Source organism: Salmo salar, chromosome ssa05, assembly GCF_905237065.1.
Source record: "Salmo salar chromosome ssa05, Ssal_v3.1, whole genome shotgun sequence".
NCBI lineage: Eukaryota > Metazoa > Chordata > Actinopteri > Salmoniformes > Salmonidae > Salmo > Salmo salar.
In genome coordinates, this window is record NC_059446.1 from 87,433,406 (window position 1) to 87,449,931 (window position 16,526).

Consider the following 16,526-nt stretch of genomic DNA (forward strand, 5'->3'; position numbering starts at 1 on the left):
ATGCTATTGAACCCTGTGACAGTACAGTAAGGCTATTGAACCCTGTGACAGTACAATACAGTAAGGCTATTGAACCCTGTGACAGTACAGTACAGTAAGGCTATTGAACCCTGTGACAGTACAGTACAGTAAGGCTATTGAACCCTGTGACAGTACAGTAAGGCTATTGAACCCTGTGACAGTACAGTACAGTAAGGCTATTGAACCCTGTGACAGTACAGTAAGGCTATTGAACCCTGTGACAGTACAGTAAGGCTATTGAACCCTGTGACAGTACAATACAGTAAGGCTATTGAACCCTGTGACAGTACAGTACAGTAAAGCTATTGAACCCTGTGACAGTACAGTAAGGCTAATGAACCATGTGACAGTACAGTACAGTAAGGCTATTGAACCCTGTGACAGTACAGTAAGGCTATTGAACCCTGTGACAGTACAGTAAAGCTATTGAACCCTGTGACAGACAGTACAGTAAGGCTATTGAACCCTGTCGACAGTACAGTAAGGCTATTGAACCCTGTGACAGTACAGTACAGTAAGGCTATTGAACCCTGTGACAGTACAGTACAGTAAGGCTATTGAACCCTGTGACAGTACAGTAAGGCTATTGAACCCTGTGACAGTACAGTACAGTAAGGCTAATGAACCCTGTGACAGTACAGTAAGGCTATTGAACCCTGTGACAGTACAGTACAGTAAGGCTATTGAACCCTGTGACAGTACAATAGAGTAAGGCTATTGAACCCTGTGACAGTACAGTACAGTAAAGCTATTGAACCCTGTGACAGTACAGTAAGGCTAATGAACCATGTGACAGTACAGTACAGTAAGGCTAATGAACCCTGTGACAGTACAGTAAGGCTATTGAACCCTGTGACAGTACAGTAAGGCTATTGAACCCTGTGAGACAGTACAGTAAGGCTATTGAACCCTGTGACAGTACAGTAAAACTATTGAACCCTGTGACAGTACAGTACAGTAAGGCTAATGAACCCTGTGACAGTACAGTAAGGCTATTGAACCCTGTGACAGTACAGTACAGTAAAGCTATTGAACCCTGTGACAGTACAGTACAGTAAGGCTATTGAACCCTGTGACAGTACAGTACAGTAAGGCTATTGAACTCTGTGACAGTACAATACAGTAAGACTATTGAACCCTGTGACAGTACAGTACAGTAAGGCTATTGAACCCTGTGACAGTACAGTAAGGCTAATGAACTCTGTGACAGTACAGTACAGTAAGGCTAATGAACCCTGTGACAGTACAATACAGTAAGACTATTGAACTCTGTGACAGTACAGTACAGTAAGGCTATTGAACCCTGTGACAGTACAATAAAGCTATTGAACTCTGTGACAGTACAGTACAGTAAGGCTATTGAACCCTGTGACAGTACAGTAGAGTAAGCTATTGAACCCTGTGACAGTACAATACAGTAAGGCTATTGAACCCTGTGACAGTACAGTACAGTAAGACTAATAATAGACAGTGATGCTACTGCTTAACTATCCTGGTCAATAACAGACAGTGATCCTACTGCTTACCTATCCTGGTCAATAATAGACAGTGATCCTACTCCTTACCTATCCTGGTCAATAACAGACAGTGATGCTACTGCTTACCTATCCTGGTCAATAACAGACAGTGATGCTACTGCTTACCTATCCTGGTCAATAACAGACAGTGATACTACTGCTTACCTATCCTGGTCAATAACAGACAGTGATCCTACTGCTTACTTATCCTGGTCAATAACAGACAGTGATGCTACTGCTTACCTATCCTGGTCAATAACAGACAGTGATACTACTGCTTACCTATCCTGGTCAATAACAGACAGTGATGCTACTGCTTACCTATCCTGGTCAATAACAGACAGTGATCCTACTGCTTACCTATCCTGGTCAATAACAGACAGTGATGCTACTGCTTACCTATCCTGGTCAATAACAGACAGTGATACTACTGCTTACCTATCCTGGTCAATAACAGACAGTGATGCTACTGCTTACCTATCCTGGTCAATAACAGACAGTGATCCTACTGCTTACCTATCCTGGTCAATAACAGACAGTGATGCTACTGCTTACCTATCCTGGTCAATAACAGACAGTGATGCTACTGCTTACCTATCCTGGTCAATAACAGACAGTGATGCTACTGCTTACCTATCCTGGTCAATAACAGACAGTGATGCTACTGCTTACCTATCCTGGTCAATAACAGACAGTGATGCTACTGCTTACCTATCCTGGTCTGGTCGATCCCGACGCTGAAAGCGTTGACCAGGTTCTCCAGGAACATGCGGACCAAGCGGAAGTTGAGCCTGCCGATGCTCCAGGATCCATCCACCAGGATCACTATGTCAGCTATGGCCTGAGTCGTACAGACAAAAGGATCTGCTGGAAAGAGGGTAATACAGGAGAACATGGATCACTATGTCAGCTATGGCCTGAGTCGTACAGACAAACAGCTCCACTGCAGGACAACCAGACAGCGGGAGAAAATGACATCAGAAAACAATATGCCAAGAATGGAGATAAGTAGAGGAAACATTCGGTCAGAGTCCATGAATGACACCGTGAATATCGGGAGACTTTTGGTGTGCAGATTTGGTCCAAGACAACAACATTAATGCAAAATGTACTTCAAAATATGGGAAAGAAAGAAACCTTTCCAGATGGTATTTTTCAAGGTAAGTTTTTATTGAACATTCACACTATAGAACAGAGAGACAGAAATGACATCACACAGCAGACGCATAATGTAAAGGTCAGAGACATTAAGCAGTCTGTTAGTAACACTAATGCTGTTGCTGTATCATCCCAGATAAGTGGTGTTTCTTAACATCACTTGTTTTTGAGAACGAAGAAGCAGAAAAAGGCTGTAGAAGAGATTCTACCACGGTGGGACGCTGTCCAGACCAGGCAGACTTCAGCTTAGAGTGCGTGGGAAAACGACCTCTCTAGACGCCAGCTCTGGGAGAGATAAGAGTTTTAGTTGTTAAACACACACACATACACACACATGCACGCACACACACACACACGCATGCACACACACGCACGCACGCACGCACGCACGCACACACACACACGCACACACACACACACACACACACACACACACACACACACACACACACACACACACACACACACACACTCCAACACACTGGGTTAATGGAAGGATTCCGCAGCAGTCAATAAATCAGGTTTAGGGAGGACTACAACTGCAGTGTAGAGGACTACCCCATCCCCTCTCTCAAGACATTCCTCTATTTAACATACGCCATTGTATTGTAATGTATTGTAATGTATTGTATTGTAGTGTAATGTATTGCATTGCCATATATTGCATTGCATTGTATGGTAATATATTGTATTGCATTGTATTGTATGGCAATGTATTGTATTATAATGTAATGCATTGTATTGTAATGTATTATGTTGCATTGTATTGTATGGTAATGTATTGTATGTTCATGTATTGTATTGTAATGTATTGCATTCTATTGTATTGTAATGTATTGTATTGTATTGCATTGTATTGTATTGTAATGTATTGTATTGTAAAATATTGTATTGTAATGTATTGTATTGTAATGTATTGTGTTGTATTGTATTGCATTGTATTGTATTGCATTGTATTGTATGGTAATGTATTGTATCGTAATGCAATGTATTGTAATGCACTGTATTGCATTGTAATGTATTGTATTGTATTGTAATGTATTGTATTGTATTGTATTGTAATGTATTGTATTGTATTGTATTGTAATGTATTGTATTGTATTGTATTGTACTGTATGGTAATTGTATTGTAATGTATTGTATTGTAATGTATTGTATTGTATGGTAATGTATTGTACTGTATGGTAATGTATTGTATCGTAATGCAATGTATTGTAATGCACTGTATTGCATGGTAATATATTATTTGTAATGTATTTGCAGACGTATTAGATTACAGTAGTGAATGCATAATGTCATAGTAATTATATTGTAATGTACTGTATGGTAAAACCTGGTGTTGTAAATGTCTATTAACTGCTATAGGTAGGCTGTAATGTATTGTAATTGTAATGTATTGTATTGTATTGTATTGTATGGTAATGTAATGTATGGTAATTGTATTGTAATGTACTGTATGGTAATTGTGTTGTAATGTATTGTATTGTATGGTAATGTAATGTATGGTAATTGTATTGTTATTGTATTGTATGGTATGGTAATGTACTGTATGGTAATTGTATTGTAATGTATTGTATTGTATGGTAATGTAATGTATGGTAATTGTATTGTAATGTATTGTATTGGGGCAGTGCAGACAGTCGTGCTGTATTACCTTCCAGCAGTGAAGTGATAGAAGTGATGGATGTTCTGTGAAGTTCAAACACCTTCCAGACATCAAACAATCAACTCTGGAGGAATTATAAAACAACTACATTCAAATAATGGAGTTTTGTCATTTGTAATAGTAATGAATTATCTAAAGATTCATTTATTGATGTTCGTCCTCTGAGGATTACCTTGCTGGCTCAGGTTTGTTTAAATTTGCCTTTGATTCTCTGAACAATCATTTTAAAGGAGAGGAGAGGAGAGGAGAGGAGAGGAGAGGAGAGGAGAGGAGAGGAGAGGAGAGGAGAGGAGAGGAGAGGAGAGGAGAGGAGAGGAGAGGAGAGGAGAGGAGAGAGTTGTTATGGGAGCTTTTCTTTTATTTACTTCAGCAGAACAAACACCACCACCCACTGTGTTGAGAGTTGTCTGTAGTCTCTGCCTGCCTCCCTCCATTCATCCCTCCCTCCACCTCTTCCTACAGTCACCACATCAAAGGAACCCCCCAGGTTAAAGTGAAACCCTCTAGAGGACATTGAGTAGTGAGTAAAGACCTGCAGGGGACAAGCTAAACTAAAACCGTGGTTGTCATGAGTCCCCATCACCATGACACAGCAGAATCCCAATGTCAAAGCTGAGGCATGTGAGACTCCTACATGTCCTAATTTCAGGGATCCTGAAGAAAAGCCACTTAAGTTAAGTCAGAAGTTTACCCTTGGTTTTCTGCCCCGGCTGGCTGGCTCTCAATTGAAAGCCTCAGTGTGTGGACCCTGTTTGAGCTGCACATGAAAGAGCAAAGCAGCTGATGGCTTCAGTGTATCACTGCTCCCAGTAGCACGGCCCCAGCCTACACATCACAGACAGACAGACAGACAGACAGACAGACAGACAGACAGACAGACAGACAGACAGACAGACAGACAGACAGACAGACAGACAGACAGACAGACAGACAGACAGACAGACAGACAGACAGACAGACAGACAGACAGACAGACAGACAGACAGACAGACAGACAGACAGACAGACAGACAGAAGACAGTGGCTGACCTAATGGCAAGAGGAGAGCTGACTAACTACAGGCCCCCGTTAGGTCCCGTATTACACTAATAATAACAGCCTGTAAAGTAATTATCAACCCATTACAGAACATTCAGAAAAAGGTTATTTGATGTCAAGTTTTACCAAAACCAAATGTGGCCTAGTCATTAGAGTGGTGGGGCTCAGGCACATAAGCTCCACCATAAAAACAAAATATTAATATAAAGAAAACGGATGTAATATTTTTGCTGCCACATTGGAGTGGAATCTGAGATCATGCTACAGGCGTGTGGGCTTCTTGTGTCCACGCTGGAATATTAATATGTAGAGTTGTGAGAGATTGACCCACAGGAATCCATATTATAGTTTCACTGAGCTATGTCATAACGCAACTCAATAAAACAATAACACAACTCTCCACACCACCGCAACAAGACAATAACACAACTCTCCACACCACCACAACAAGACAATAACAACTCTCCACACAATAAAACAATAACACAACTCTCCTCACCACCACAACAAGACAATAACAACTCTCCACACCACCACAACAAGACAATAACAACTCTCCACACAATAAAACAATAACACAACTCTCCTCACCACCACAACAAGACAATAACACAACTCTCCTCACCACCACAACAAGACAATAACACAACTCTCCACACCACCACAACAAGACAATAACACAACTCTCCACACAATAAACAATAACACAACTCTCCTCACCACCACAACAAGACAATAACACAACTCTCCACACCACAACAAGACAATAACACAACTCTCCTCACCACCACAACAAAACAATAACACAACTCTCCTCACCACCACAACAAGACAATAACACAACTCTCCACACAATAAAACAATAACACAACTCTCCTCACCACCACAACAAGACAATAACACAACTCTCCTCACCACCACAACAAGACAATAACACAACTCTCCTCACCACCACAACAAGACAATAACAACTATCCACACAACAAAACAATAACACAACTCTCCTCACCACCACAACAAGACAATAACACAACTCTCCACACCACCACAACAAGACAAAAACAACTCTCCACACAACAAGACAATAACACAACTCTCCTCACCACCACAACAAGACAATAACAACTCTCCACACAACAAAACAATAACACAACTCTCCTCACCACCACAACAAGACAATAACACAACTCTCCACACCACCACAACAAGACAATAAACAACTCTCCCACACAACAAGACAATAACACAACTCTCCTCACCACCACAACAAGACAATAACACAACTCTCCACACCACCACAACAAGACAATAACACAACTCTCCACACAACAAGACAATAACACAACTCTCCACACCACCACAACAAGACAATAACACAACTCTCCACACCACCACAACAAGACAATAACACAACTCTCCACACCACCACGACAAGACAATAACACAACTCTCCACACCACCACAAACAGGTCCAGACAAATATAATTTTTACCTAAAATAATGACTGGAGATGATGACTTAAGTTACTGTCTATTCCATTTGATTTGGCAATGTAAACACATGTTTCCCATGCCAATAAAGCCCTTTGAATTAAATTGAGAGAGAGAGAGAGAGAGAGAGAGAGAGAGAGAAAGAGAGGAGACAGAGAAAGAGAGACAGACAGAAAGACAGAGAGAGAGAGACAGAGAGAGACAGAGAGAGAGAGACATAGAGAGAAACAGAGACAGAGAGAGAGAGAGAGAGAGAGAGAGAGAGAGAGACAGAGACAGAGACAGAGAGCGATAGAGACAGAGATAGAGAGAGACAGAGAGAGATAGAAACAGAGAGAGACAGAGAGAGAGAGACAGAGAGAGAGAGAGACAGAGACAGAGAGAGACAGAGAGAGAGAGAGACAGAGATAGAGAGAGACAGAGACAGAGAGAGAGATAGAGATTATCATTAACAGCAGACTCATACATTTCCTCAGTGAAAATAATGTACAGAGCAAATGTCAAATAGGCTTTTTACAAAATTATGGTACGACAGACCACGTAATCACCCTGCACACCCTATATATTCCAGGCCGCCGTAGGCAGACCTGGCTCTCAAGAGAAGACAGGCTATGTGCACACTGCCCACAAAATGAGGTGGAAACTGAGCTGCACTTCCTAACCTCCTGCCAAATGTATGACCATATTAGAAACACATATTTCCCTCAGATTACACAGCAACACCTATATATTCTGCACAGATTCTGTCAGACCTGGGCCCTGACAGTAAATCTCAGTAAGACCAAAATAATGGTGTTCCAAAAAAGTTCCAGACGCCAGGACCACAAATACGCATTCCATCTAGACCGTTGCCCTAGAGCACACAAAAAAACGAAACATACCTCGGCCTAAACATCAGCGCCACAGGTAACTTCCACAAAGCTGTGAACGATCTGAGAGACAAGGCAAGAAGGGCCTTCTATGCCATCAAAAGGAACATAAAATTCAACATACCAATTAGGATCTGGCAAAAAATACTTGAATCAGTTATAGAACCCATTGCCCTTTATGGTTGTGAGGTCTGGGGTCCGCTCACCAACCAAGAATTCACAAAATGGGACAAATGCCAAATTGAGACTCTGCATGCAGAATTCTGCAAAAATATCCTCTGAGTACAACGTAAAACACTAAATAATGCAGGCAGAGCAGAATTAGGCCGATACCCGCTAATTATCAAAATCCAGAAAAGAGATGTTAAATTCCACAACCACCTAAAAGGAAGCGATTCCCAAACCTTCCCTAACAAAGCCCTCACCTACAGAGAGATGAACCTGGAGAAGAGTCCCCTAAGCAAGCTGGTCCTGGGGCTCAGCAACACAATTAAACCCAACCAAATCATAAGAAAATAAAAAGATTTGACTATGTACAGACTCAGTGAGCATAGCCTTGCTATTGAGAAAGGCCGCCGTAGGCAGACCTGGCTCTCAAGAGAAGACAGGCTATGTGCACACTGCCCACAAAATGAGGTGGAAACTGAGCTGCACTTCCTAACCTCCTGCCAAATGTATGACCATATTAGAGACACATAGTTCCCTCAGAACACACAGATCCACAAAGAATTCTAAAAAACAAAACCGATTTTGATAAACTCCCATACCACAGCGTGCCATCACAGCAGCAAGATTTGTGACCTGTTGCCACAAGAAAAGGGCAACCAGTGAAGAACAAACATCATTGTAAATACAACCCATATTTACACTTATTTAACACTGTAAATATACACATAATATGACATTTGTAATGTCTTTATTCTTTTGAAACTTCAGTGAGTGTAATGTTTATTGTTCATTTTATAGTTTATTTCACTTTTGATTATCTACTTCACTTGCTTTTGCAATGTTATCATATGTTTCCCATGCCGATAAAGCCCCTTGAATTGAATTGAAATTGAGAGAGAGAGAGAGAGAGAGAGAGAGAGAGAGAGAGAGAGAGAGAGAGAGAGAGAGAGAGAGACAGAGAGAGAGAGAGAGAGAGAGAGAGAGAGAGAGAGATAGAGACAGAGAGAGAGAGAGAGAGAGAGAGAGACAGAGAGAGAGAGAGAGAGAGAGAGAGAGAGAGAGAGAGAGAGAGAGAGAGAGAGAGACAGAGAGAGAGAGAGATAGAGACAGAGAGAGAGAGCAGAGAGAGAGAGACAGAGAGAGACAGAGAGAGAGACAGAGAGAGAGAACGAGAGAGAGAGCGAGACAGAGAGAGAGAGAGAGAGAGAGAGAGAGAGACAGAGAGACAGAGAGACAGAGAGAGAGAGAGAGACAGAGAGAGAGAGAGAGAGACAGAGAGACAGACAGAGAGACAGAGAGACAGAGAGACAGAGAGAGAGAGAGAGAGACAGAGATCTGTCCATCCTCTTTAGATCATTTTATAACGGCTACTTTCTCCTTCATACCAGACCTACAGATGTTTTTCTGACCTGGCTGAATAAATACCACAGATACTGTGTTTGTGTGTGTATGTGTGTGTTTACCTGTGTGTTTGTGTGTGTGTGTGTGTGTCTGTGTGTCTGTGCTTGCGTGCGTGTGTGTTTGTGTATATATGTCTGTGTGTGCGTGTCTGTGTGTGTATGTCTGTGTGTGTGTGTGTGTGTGTGTGTGTGTGTGTGTGTGTGTGTGTGTGTGTGCGTGCGTGCGTGCGTGCGTGCGTGCGTGTGTGTGTGTGTGTGTGAGATACTATGTCAGTGACATCAGCTCAGCAACAGGTCCCACTGCTAAATCAATGCAGTGTCTGAAGAAAGGCCGTCTTTGTTAGGCAGAGAACGCATACTTAATCCAAACAAAATGTCCAGGCAGACAATATGACATAGTCCACACACTTGACTTTCAGACCATGTCAGACGGTCAAGGAAAAATAACATATTTCTGTCCTTTAATGGTTTGACTCACTCTCTCTCTCTCTCTCTCTCTCTATCGCTCTCTCAAATCAATTCAAAGGGCTTTATTGGCATGGCAAACATAAGTTTACATTGCCAAAGCAAGTGAAATAGATAATAAACAAAAGTGAAATAAACAATAAAAAATCTCTCTCTCCTTTCTCTCTCTCTCCTCTCTCTCTCTTCTCTCTCTCGCCTTTTCTCTCCCTCTCTTCCTCTCTCCTTTCCTCTCACTCTCTTCCTCTCTCCTTTCCTCTCACTCTCTTCCTCTCCCTCCTCCTCTCTCCCTCTCTCTCTCTCTCTCTCTCTCTCTCTCTCTCTCTCTCTCTCTCTCTCTCTCTCTCTCTCTCTCTCTCTCTCTCTGGTGGAAGACTATTGAATTGAATTCTGTGGTATGGTGGTTGAGACAAACAGAAAATCTATAACTGTGTGAAAGTGATAATGAACGTGTCTGTGTTGGCGGCAGCTCTCACATGGAACACAAAGCCCTCTCACATCCTGATCCTGGCAGAGATTACACACAGACACAGATACCAGTCTAGTCACTTCAGACTTTGTAATTTTTCGCTTGGTGACAAATGCCTGTGAGCCCAGTCCATCAGTGTGAGGGGGCCTGAAGCCGCCCACGACCAGATTCCTGCTCTTTAGAGTCTTTAGAGTCAGTTTAATTGAAAACAGACTGATTACTCTCTCTGTCTGTCTGTCTCTCTCTCTCTCTTTCTTACCCTCTCCCTCCATATCCATTTATCTCTCTTTTCCTTTCTCTCTCTCTCTCTCTCTCTCTCATGCTTTTCCCAGGGTCAAAAAGACACTGACTGACGAGACTCCTCTCTTCTCCTCTCAGTTGAAAGTAGGTCTCAGTCTCTGCCCTCCTGGAAAACCCATCAACTGGTCTATCTTATAGCTCTACCCTGGCAATGCAATCCACCTTTTCTTCTTTCACTACAGATGTAGGATCTTCATTTGAGCCAGTTTGCTACAGCAGGACCAGAATCCAGGAAAATTCTCAGCAACGAAAGAGTGATCAAATTAAGATCCTACTGTACATTTGTAGACGCTAAATGATTGTTAAACCCGGAGAATTCATCGATAGCACGTTTTCTCTGCGAGAGGAGGGACCCACTACCCGTTAATGTGTTTTAGGGCATTCCACTGTGAGGATACATCCCAAATGGCACCCTGTTCCCTATATAAAGCACTACTTTTGATCTGATCCCTATGGGTCCTGCATATCCCCATGGGCTCTGTTCAAAAGTAGTGCACTATAAAGAGAATAGGGTGCCATTTGAGATGCAGTTTTTTTTTCTTTCCCTACCAGTTCATTTTATCAACAACATTTTCTCCCAGACACACTAGAATGATTTATGGGTGACCTCCATTTCACTGTGGATCAGATTGACTATATAGTAATTTGTAACTGGGAGTCAGATGAATGACTCCCATCCAGAGGTCTGGGGTTGAGTTGGTTGGGAGTCAGATGAATGCCCTGGGACGGTTCTGCCGTCTCACCCACCATTTCCAGCTTGTCGTTCATTATGAACAAAAATACAGTTGGCATTTGTTATTTTTTTCACTCCAGCGAGCACACAGACCCAGACCCAGACCCAGACACATACCCAGACACAGACCCAGACCCAGACCCAGACCCAGACCAGACCCAGACCCAGACACAGACCTAGACACAGACACAGACACAGACCCAGACCCAGACCCACACCAGACACAGACACAGACACAGACACAGACCCAGACCCAGACCCAGAACCAGACACAGACACAGACGACACAGACACAGACCCAGACACAGACACAGACACAGACCCAGACCCAGACACAGACACAGACCCAGACCCAGACCCAGAACCAGACACAGACCCAGACCCAGACCCAGAACCAGACACAGACACAGACCCAGACCCAGACCAGACACAGACAAGTAAGCAGAAAGGCGGAGGAAGAGATTTAGACATATACAGTTGAAGTGGGAAGTTTACATACACCTTAGCCAAATACATTTAAACTAGTTTTTCACAATTCCTGACATTTAATCCTAGTAACAATTCGCTGTCTTAGGTCAGCTAGGATCACCACTTTATTTTAAGAATGTGAAATGTCAGAATAATAGTTGAGAGAATAATTTATTTCAGCTTTTATTTCTTTCATCACATTCCCAGTGGGTCAGAAGTTTACATACACTCAATTAGTATTTGGTAGCATTGCCTTCAAATTGTTTAACTTGGGTCAAATGTTTTGGGTAGCCTTCCACAAGCTTCCCACAATAAGTTGGGTGAATTTTGGCCCATTCGTCCTGACAGAGCTGGTGTAACTGAGGCAGGTTTGTAGGCCTCCTTGCTCACACAAGCTTTTTCAGTTCTGCCCACACATTTTCTATAGGATTGAGGTCAGGGCTTTGTGATGGCCACTCCAATACCTTGACTTTGTTGTCCTTAAGCCATTTTGCCACAACTTTGGAAGTATGCTTGGGGTCATTGTCCATTTGGAAGACCCATTTGCGACCAAGCTTTAACTTCCTGACTGATGTCTTGAGATGTTGCTTCAATATATCCACATAATTTTCCTGCCTCATGATGCTATCTATTTTGTGAAGTACACCAGTCCCTCCTGCAGCAAAGCACCCCCACAACATGATGCTGCCACCCCCGTGCTTCACGGTTGGGATGGTGTTCTTCGGCTTGCAAGCCTCCCCCTTTCCTCCAAACATAACAATGGTCATTATGGCCAAACAGTTCTATTTTTGTTTCATCAGATCAGAGGACATTTCTCCAAAAAGTATGATCTTTGTCCCCATGTGCAGGTGCAAACTGTAGTCTGGGTTTTTTAAGGCAGTTTTGGAGCAGTGGCTTCTTCCTTGCTGAGCGACCTTTCAGGTTATGTCGATATAGGACTCGTTTTACAGTGGATATAGATACTTTTGTACCTGTTTCCTCCAGCATCTTCACAAGGTCCTTTGCTGTTGTTCTGGGATTGATTTGCACTTTTCACACCAACGTACGTTCATCTCTAGGAGACAGAACGCGTCTCCTTCTTGAGCGGTATGACGGCTGTGTGGTCCCATGGTGTCTATACTTGCGTACTATTGTTTGTACAGATGAACGTGGTACCTTCAGGCATTTGGAAATTGCTCCCAAGGATGAACCAGACTTGTGGAGGTCTACAATTCTTTTTCTGAGGTCTTGGCTGATTTCTTTTGATTTTCCCATAGACACCCTGGATAGACCCCCCCACCCCCACCCCCACACACACACACACACACACACACACACACACACACACACACACACACACACACACACCCTTCAAATGCATCGTTTGCACTTCTACAGTTACAGAGCTGAATCTCCTCATTCTATGGCTCCAGTGTAATCCCAAACAGAGCTAGTTAACACCCCACAGTAAGGTGTGGTAAAGGATTGCAGGTTGAGGGGGAAACTCAGTTCTCAGTCAATGCATGTCCTACTTAAATATTTACAGAGTGAAGTAGCAGGAACCTGATATATGTTAGAAATATGATCAAAAAAACTGATTGCCCAGATGCCGAAACACTAAACCCTGTTCAACCGAAAATGTATTTTGCCACTTTTGAAGTGTATTTACATTAGATTTAAAAAAAAACGTTCTATTCATCATACAAACCTTCCAGATAGCTAAAGCAGGGGAAAACAAAACACAAAACTGAACAGGAGAGAACGTGTTAAATATCAGAAGAGATAGGGAGCCACCTTTAACTGTCATTTCCTGTAATCAGTAATAACTGAAGCAGAGTTTCTGCTCTGTATTTATTCAATGGTTTGGTTTAGAACACTTGAGACAGGGAGGCTTAACAGAAGGAGAGAAAATGAAGAGGGGGAAGGAGAAGGACGGGGGAATCTCAATCTAAACCATGATTCTAATTGACCTCTGTGTTAATGAGTCCTTGTACACAGAATGGCAAGATAACGACCATCACTAAAAATCTGCCCAAAATCAAACCTGCACCCTCACCTTCACCCGGCCTCCATGGGATGCATCCCAAATGGTACCCTGTTCTGAATAGTGCATTACTTTTGACCAGCCCTAATGGGCCCTGGTCAAAATGAGTGCAGTGTGCAGGGGACTAGGGTTCTATTTGGGATGCAACCCATTCCTCATCATGGACAGATGAAGGTAATTTATGAGGATCCCAATTAGCTGTTACGATAGCAGCAACTAGTCTTCCTGGGGTCCACACAGAACATGAAACATGATATAATACAGAACATTAACAGACAAGAACAGCTCAAAGACAGAACTACATACATTTCAAATGTCACAGCCTATTTATCAGTAGATACACACAGCATATCTAGGGCAGGGTTCTCCAACCTGATGAAACACAACATATCTAGGTCAGGGTTCTCCAACCTGATGAAACACAGCATATCTAAGTCAGGGTTCTCCAACCTGATGAAACACAGCATATCTAGGTCAGGGTTCTCCAACCTGATGAAACACAACATATCTAGGTCAGGGTTCTCCAACCTGATGAAACACAGCATATCTAGGTCAGGGTTCTCCAACCTGATGAAACACAGCATATCTAGGTCAGGGTTCTCCAACCTGATGAAACACAGCATATCTAGGGCAGGGTTCTCCAACCTGATGAAACACAACATATCTAGGTCAGGGTTCTCCAACCTGATGAAACACAGCATATCTAGGTCAGGGTTCTCCAACCTGATGAAACACAGCATATCTAGGTCAGGGTTCTCCAACCTGATGAAACACAACATATCTAGGTCAGGGTTCTCCAACCTGATGAAACACAGCATATCTAGGTCAGGGTTCTCCAACCTGATGAAACACAACATATCTAGGTCAGGGTTCTCCAACCTGATGAAACACAACATATCTAGGTCAGGGTTCTCCAACCTGATGAAACACAACATATCTAGGTCAGGGTTCTCCAACCTGATGAAACACAGCATATCTAGGTCAGGGTTCTCCAACCTGATGAAACACAACATATCTAGGTCAGGGTTCTCCAACCTGATGAAACACAACATATCTAGGTCAGGGTTCTCCAACCTGATGAAACACAGCATATCTAGGTCAGGGTTCTCCAACCTGATGAAACACAGCATATCTAGGTCAGGGTTCTCCAACCTGATGAAACACAGCATATCTAGGTCAGGGTTCTCCAACCTGATGAAACACAGCATATCTAGGTCAGGGTTCTCCAACCTGATGAAACACAGCATATCTAGGTCAGGGTTCTCCAACCTGATGAAACACAACATATCTAGGTCAGGGTTCTCCAACCTGATGAAACACAACATATCTAGGTCAGGGTTCTCCAACCTGATGAAACACAACATATCTAGGTCAGGGTTCTCCAACCTGATGAAACACAGCATATCTAGGTCAGGGTTCTCCAACCTGATGAAACACAACATATCTAGGTCAGGGTTCTCCAACCTGATGAAACACAACATATCTAGGTCAGGGTTCTCCAACCTGATGAAACACAACATATCTAGGTCAGGGTTCTCCAACCTGATGAAACACAACATATCTAGGTCAGGGTTCTCCAACCTGATGAAACACAACATATCTAGGTCAGGGTTCTCCAACCTGATGAAACACAGCATATCTAGGTCAGGGTTCTCCAACCTGATGAAACACAGCATATCTAGGTCAGGCTTCTCCAACCTGATGAAACACAACATATCTAGGTCAGGGTTCTCCAACCTGATGAAACACAGCATATCTAGGTCAGGGTTCTCCAACCTTTTCTACCATGAGAACTACTGTTAAATGATGAAACGTGGCGTGTTACTGATACATTTTTCCTTAGCTTTAAAATAAGCTTTCTCTTTGTGTTTTCTCCAGAATTCTGTTTTCTAGGTTTTATTTGCTCCTGGTTTTGGATTTCTTTCAGTTTTTCACCCTCATAGTTACATGTATTTATAGTGTCACGGCCCCTCCTCTGCAGTGCAGGGGCGGTTCCTCCTGCAGGCAGAGGAGGGTCGTTAGTGATTGGAGCCACCTGGTATTTAAACTGCTTCACTAACCACTTCTCTCTCTCTCTCTCTCTCTCTCTCTCTCTCTCTCTCTCTCTCTCTCTCTCTCTCTCTCTCTCTCTCTCTCTCTCTCTCTCTCTCTCTCTCTCTCTCTCTCTGCTCCTCCAGGTATGATCCTGTTTTGTTTGTAGTTTCCACTCAGTCATGTTCACATACACAGATTCATGCATCCCTGCACTTTACATACACCCTACATTATGACATTTCCACACCTCATTTCTTTTTCTTTGTTTAAAGTTAATCGTTTTTGGTTTATAATGAATAACCTTTTTGATTGGCCTATACCTGTTGTTGATGTCCCCTCATTTTGGCCACAGGCTATGAGCCGGCCTGTGACAATAGAGAAACAATGAAATGGATTGTTCTGATTCCACGTCAGTGTTCTGATTCCACGTCAATGTTCTGATTCCACGACAATGTTCTGATTCCACGACAATGTTCTGAGTCCACGTCAATGTTCTGATTCCACGACAATGTTCTGATTCCACGTCAGTGTTCTGATTCCACGTCAGTGTTCTGATTCCACGTCAATGTTCTGATTCCACGTCAGTGTTCTGATTCCACGTCAGTGTTCTGATTCCACGTCAATGTTCTGATTCCACGTCAATGTTCTGATTCCACGTCAATGTTCTGATTCCACGTCAATGTTCTGAGTCCACGTCAATGTTCTGATTC

General features: G+C 42.8%; 1 protein-coding gene across 1 annotated transcript in view; it reads right to left on the reverse strand.

Moving 5' to 3' along the window:
* Positions 1–16,526, reverse strand: part of LOC106597401 (collagen alpha-1(XIV) chain) — a 260,539-nt gene that overhangs the window by 187,156 nt on the left and 56,857 nt on the right. The window contains 1 exon segment of the mRNA XM_045719294.1: positions 2,250–2,402. Within this exon segment, the coding sequence (XP_045575250.1) occupies positions 2,250–2,402 (153 nt within the window).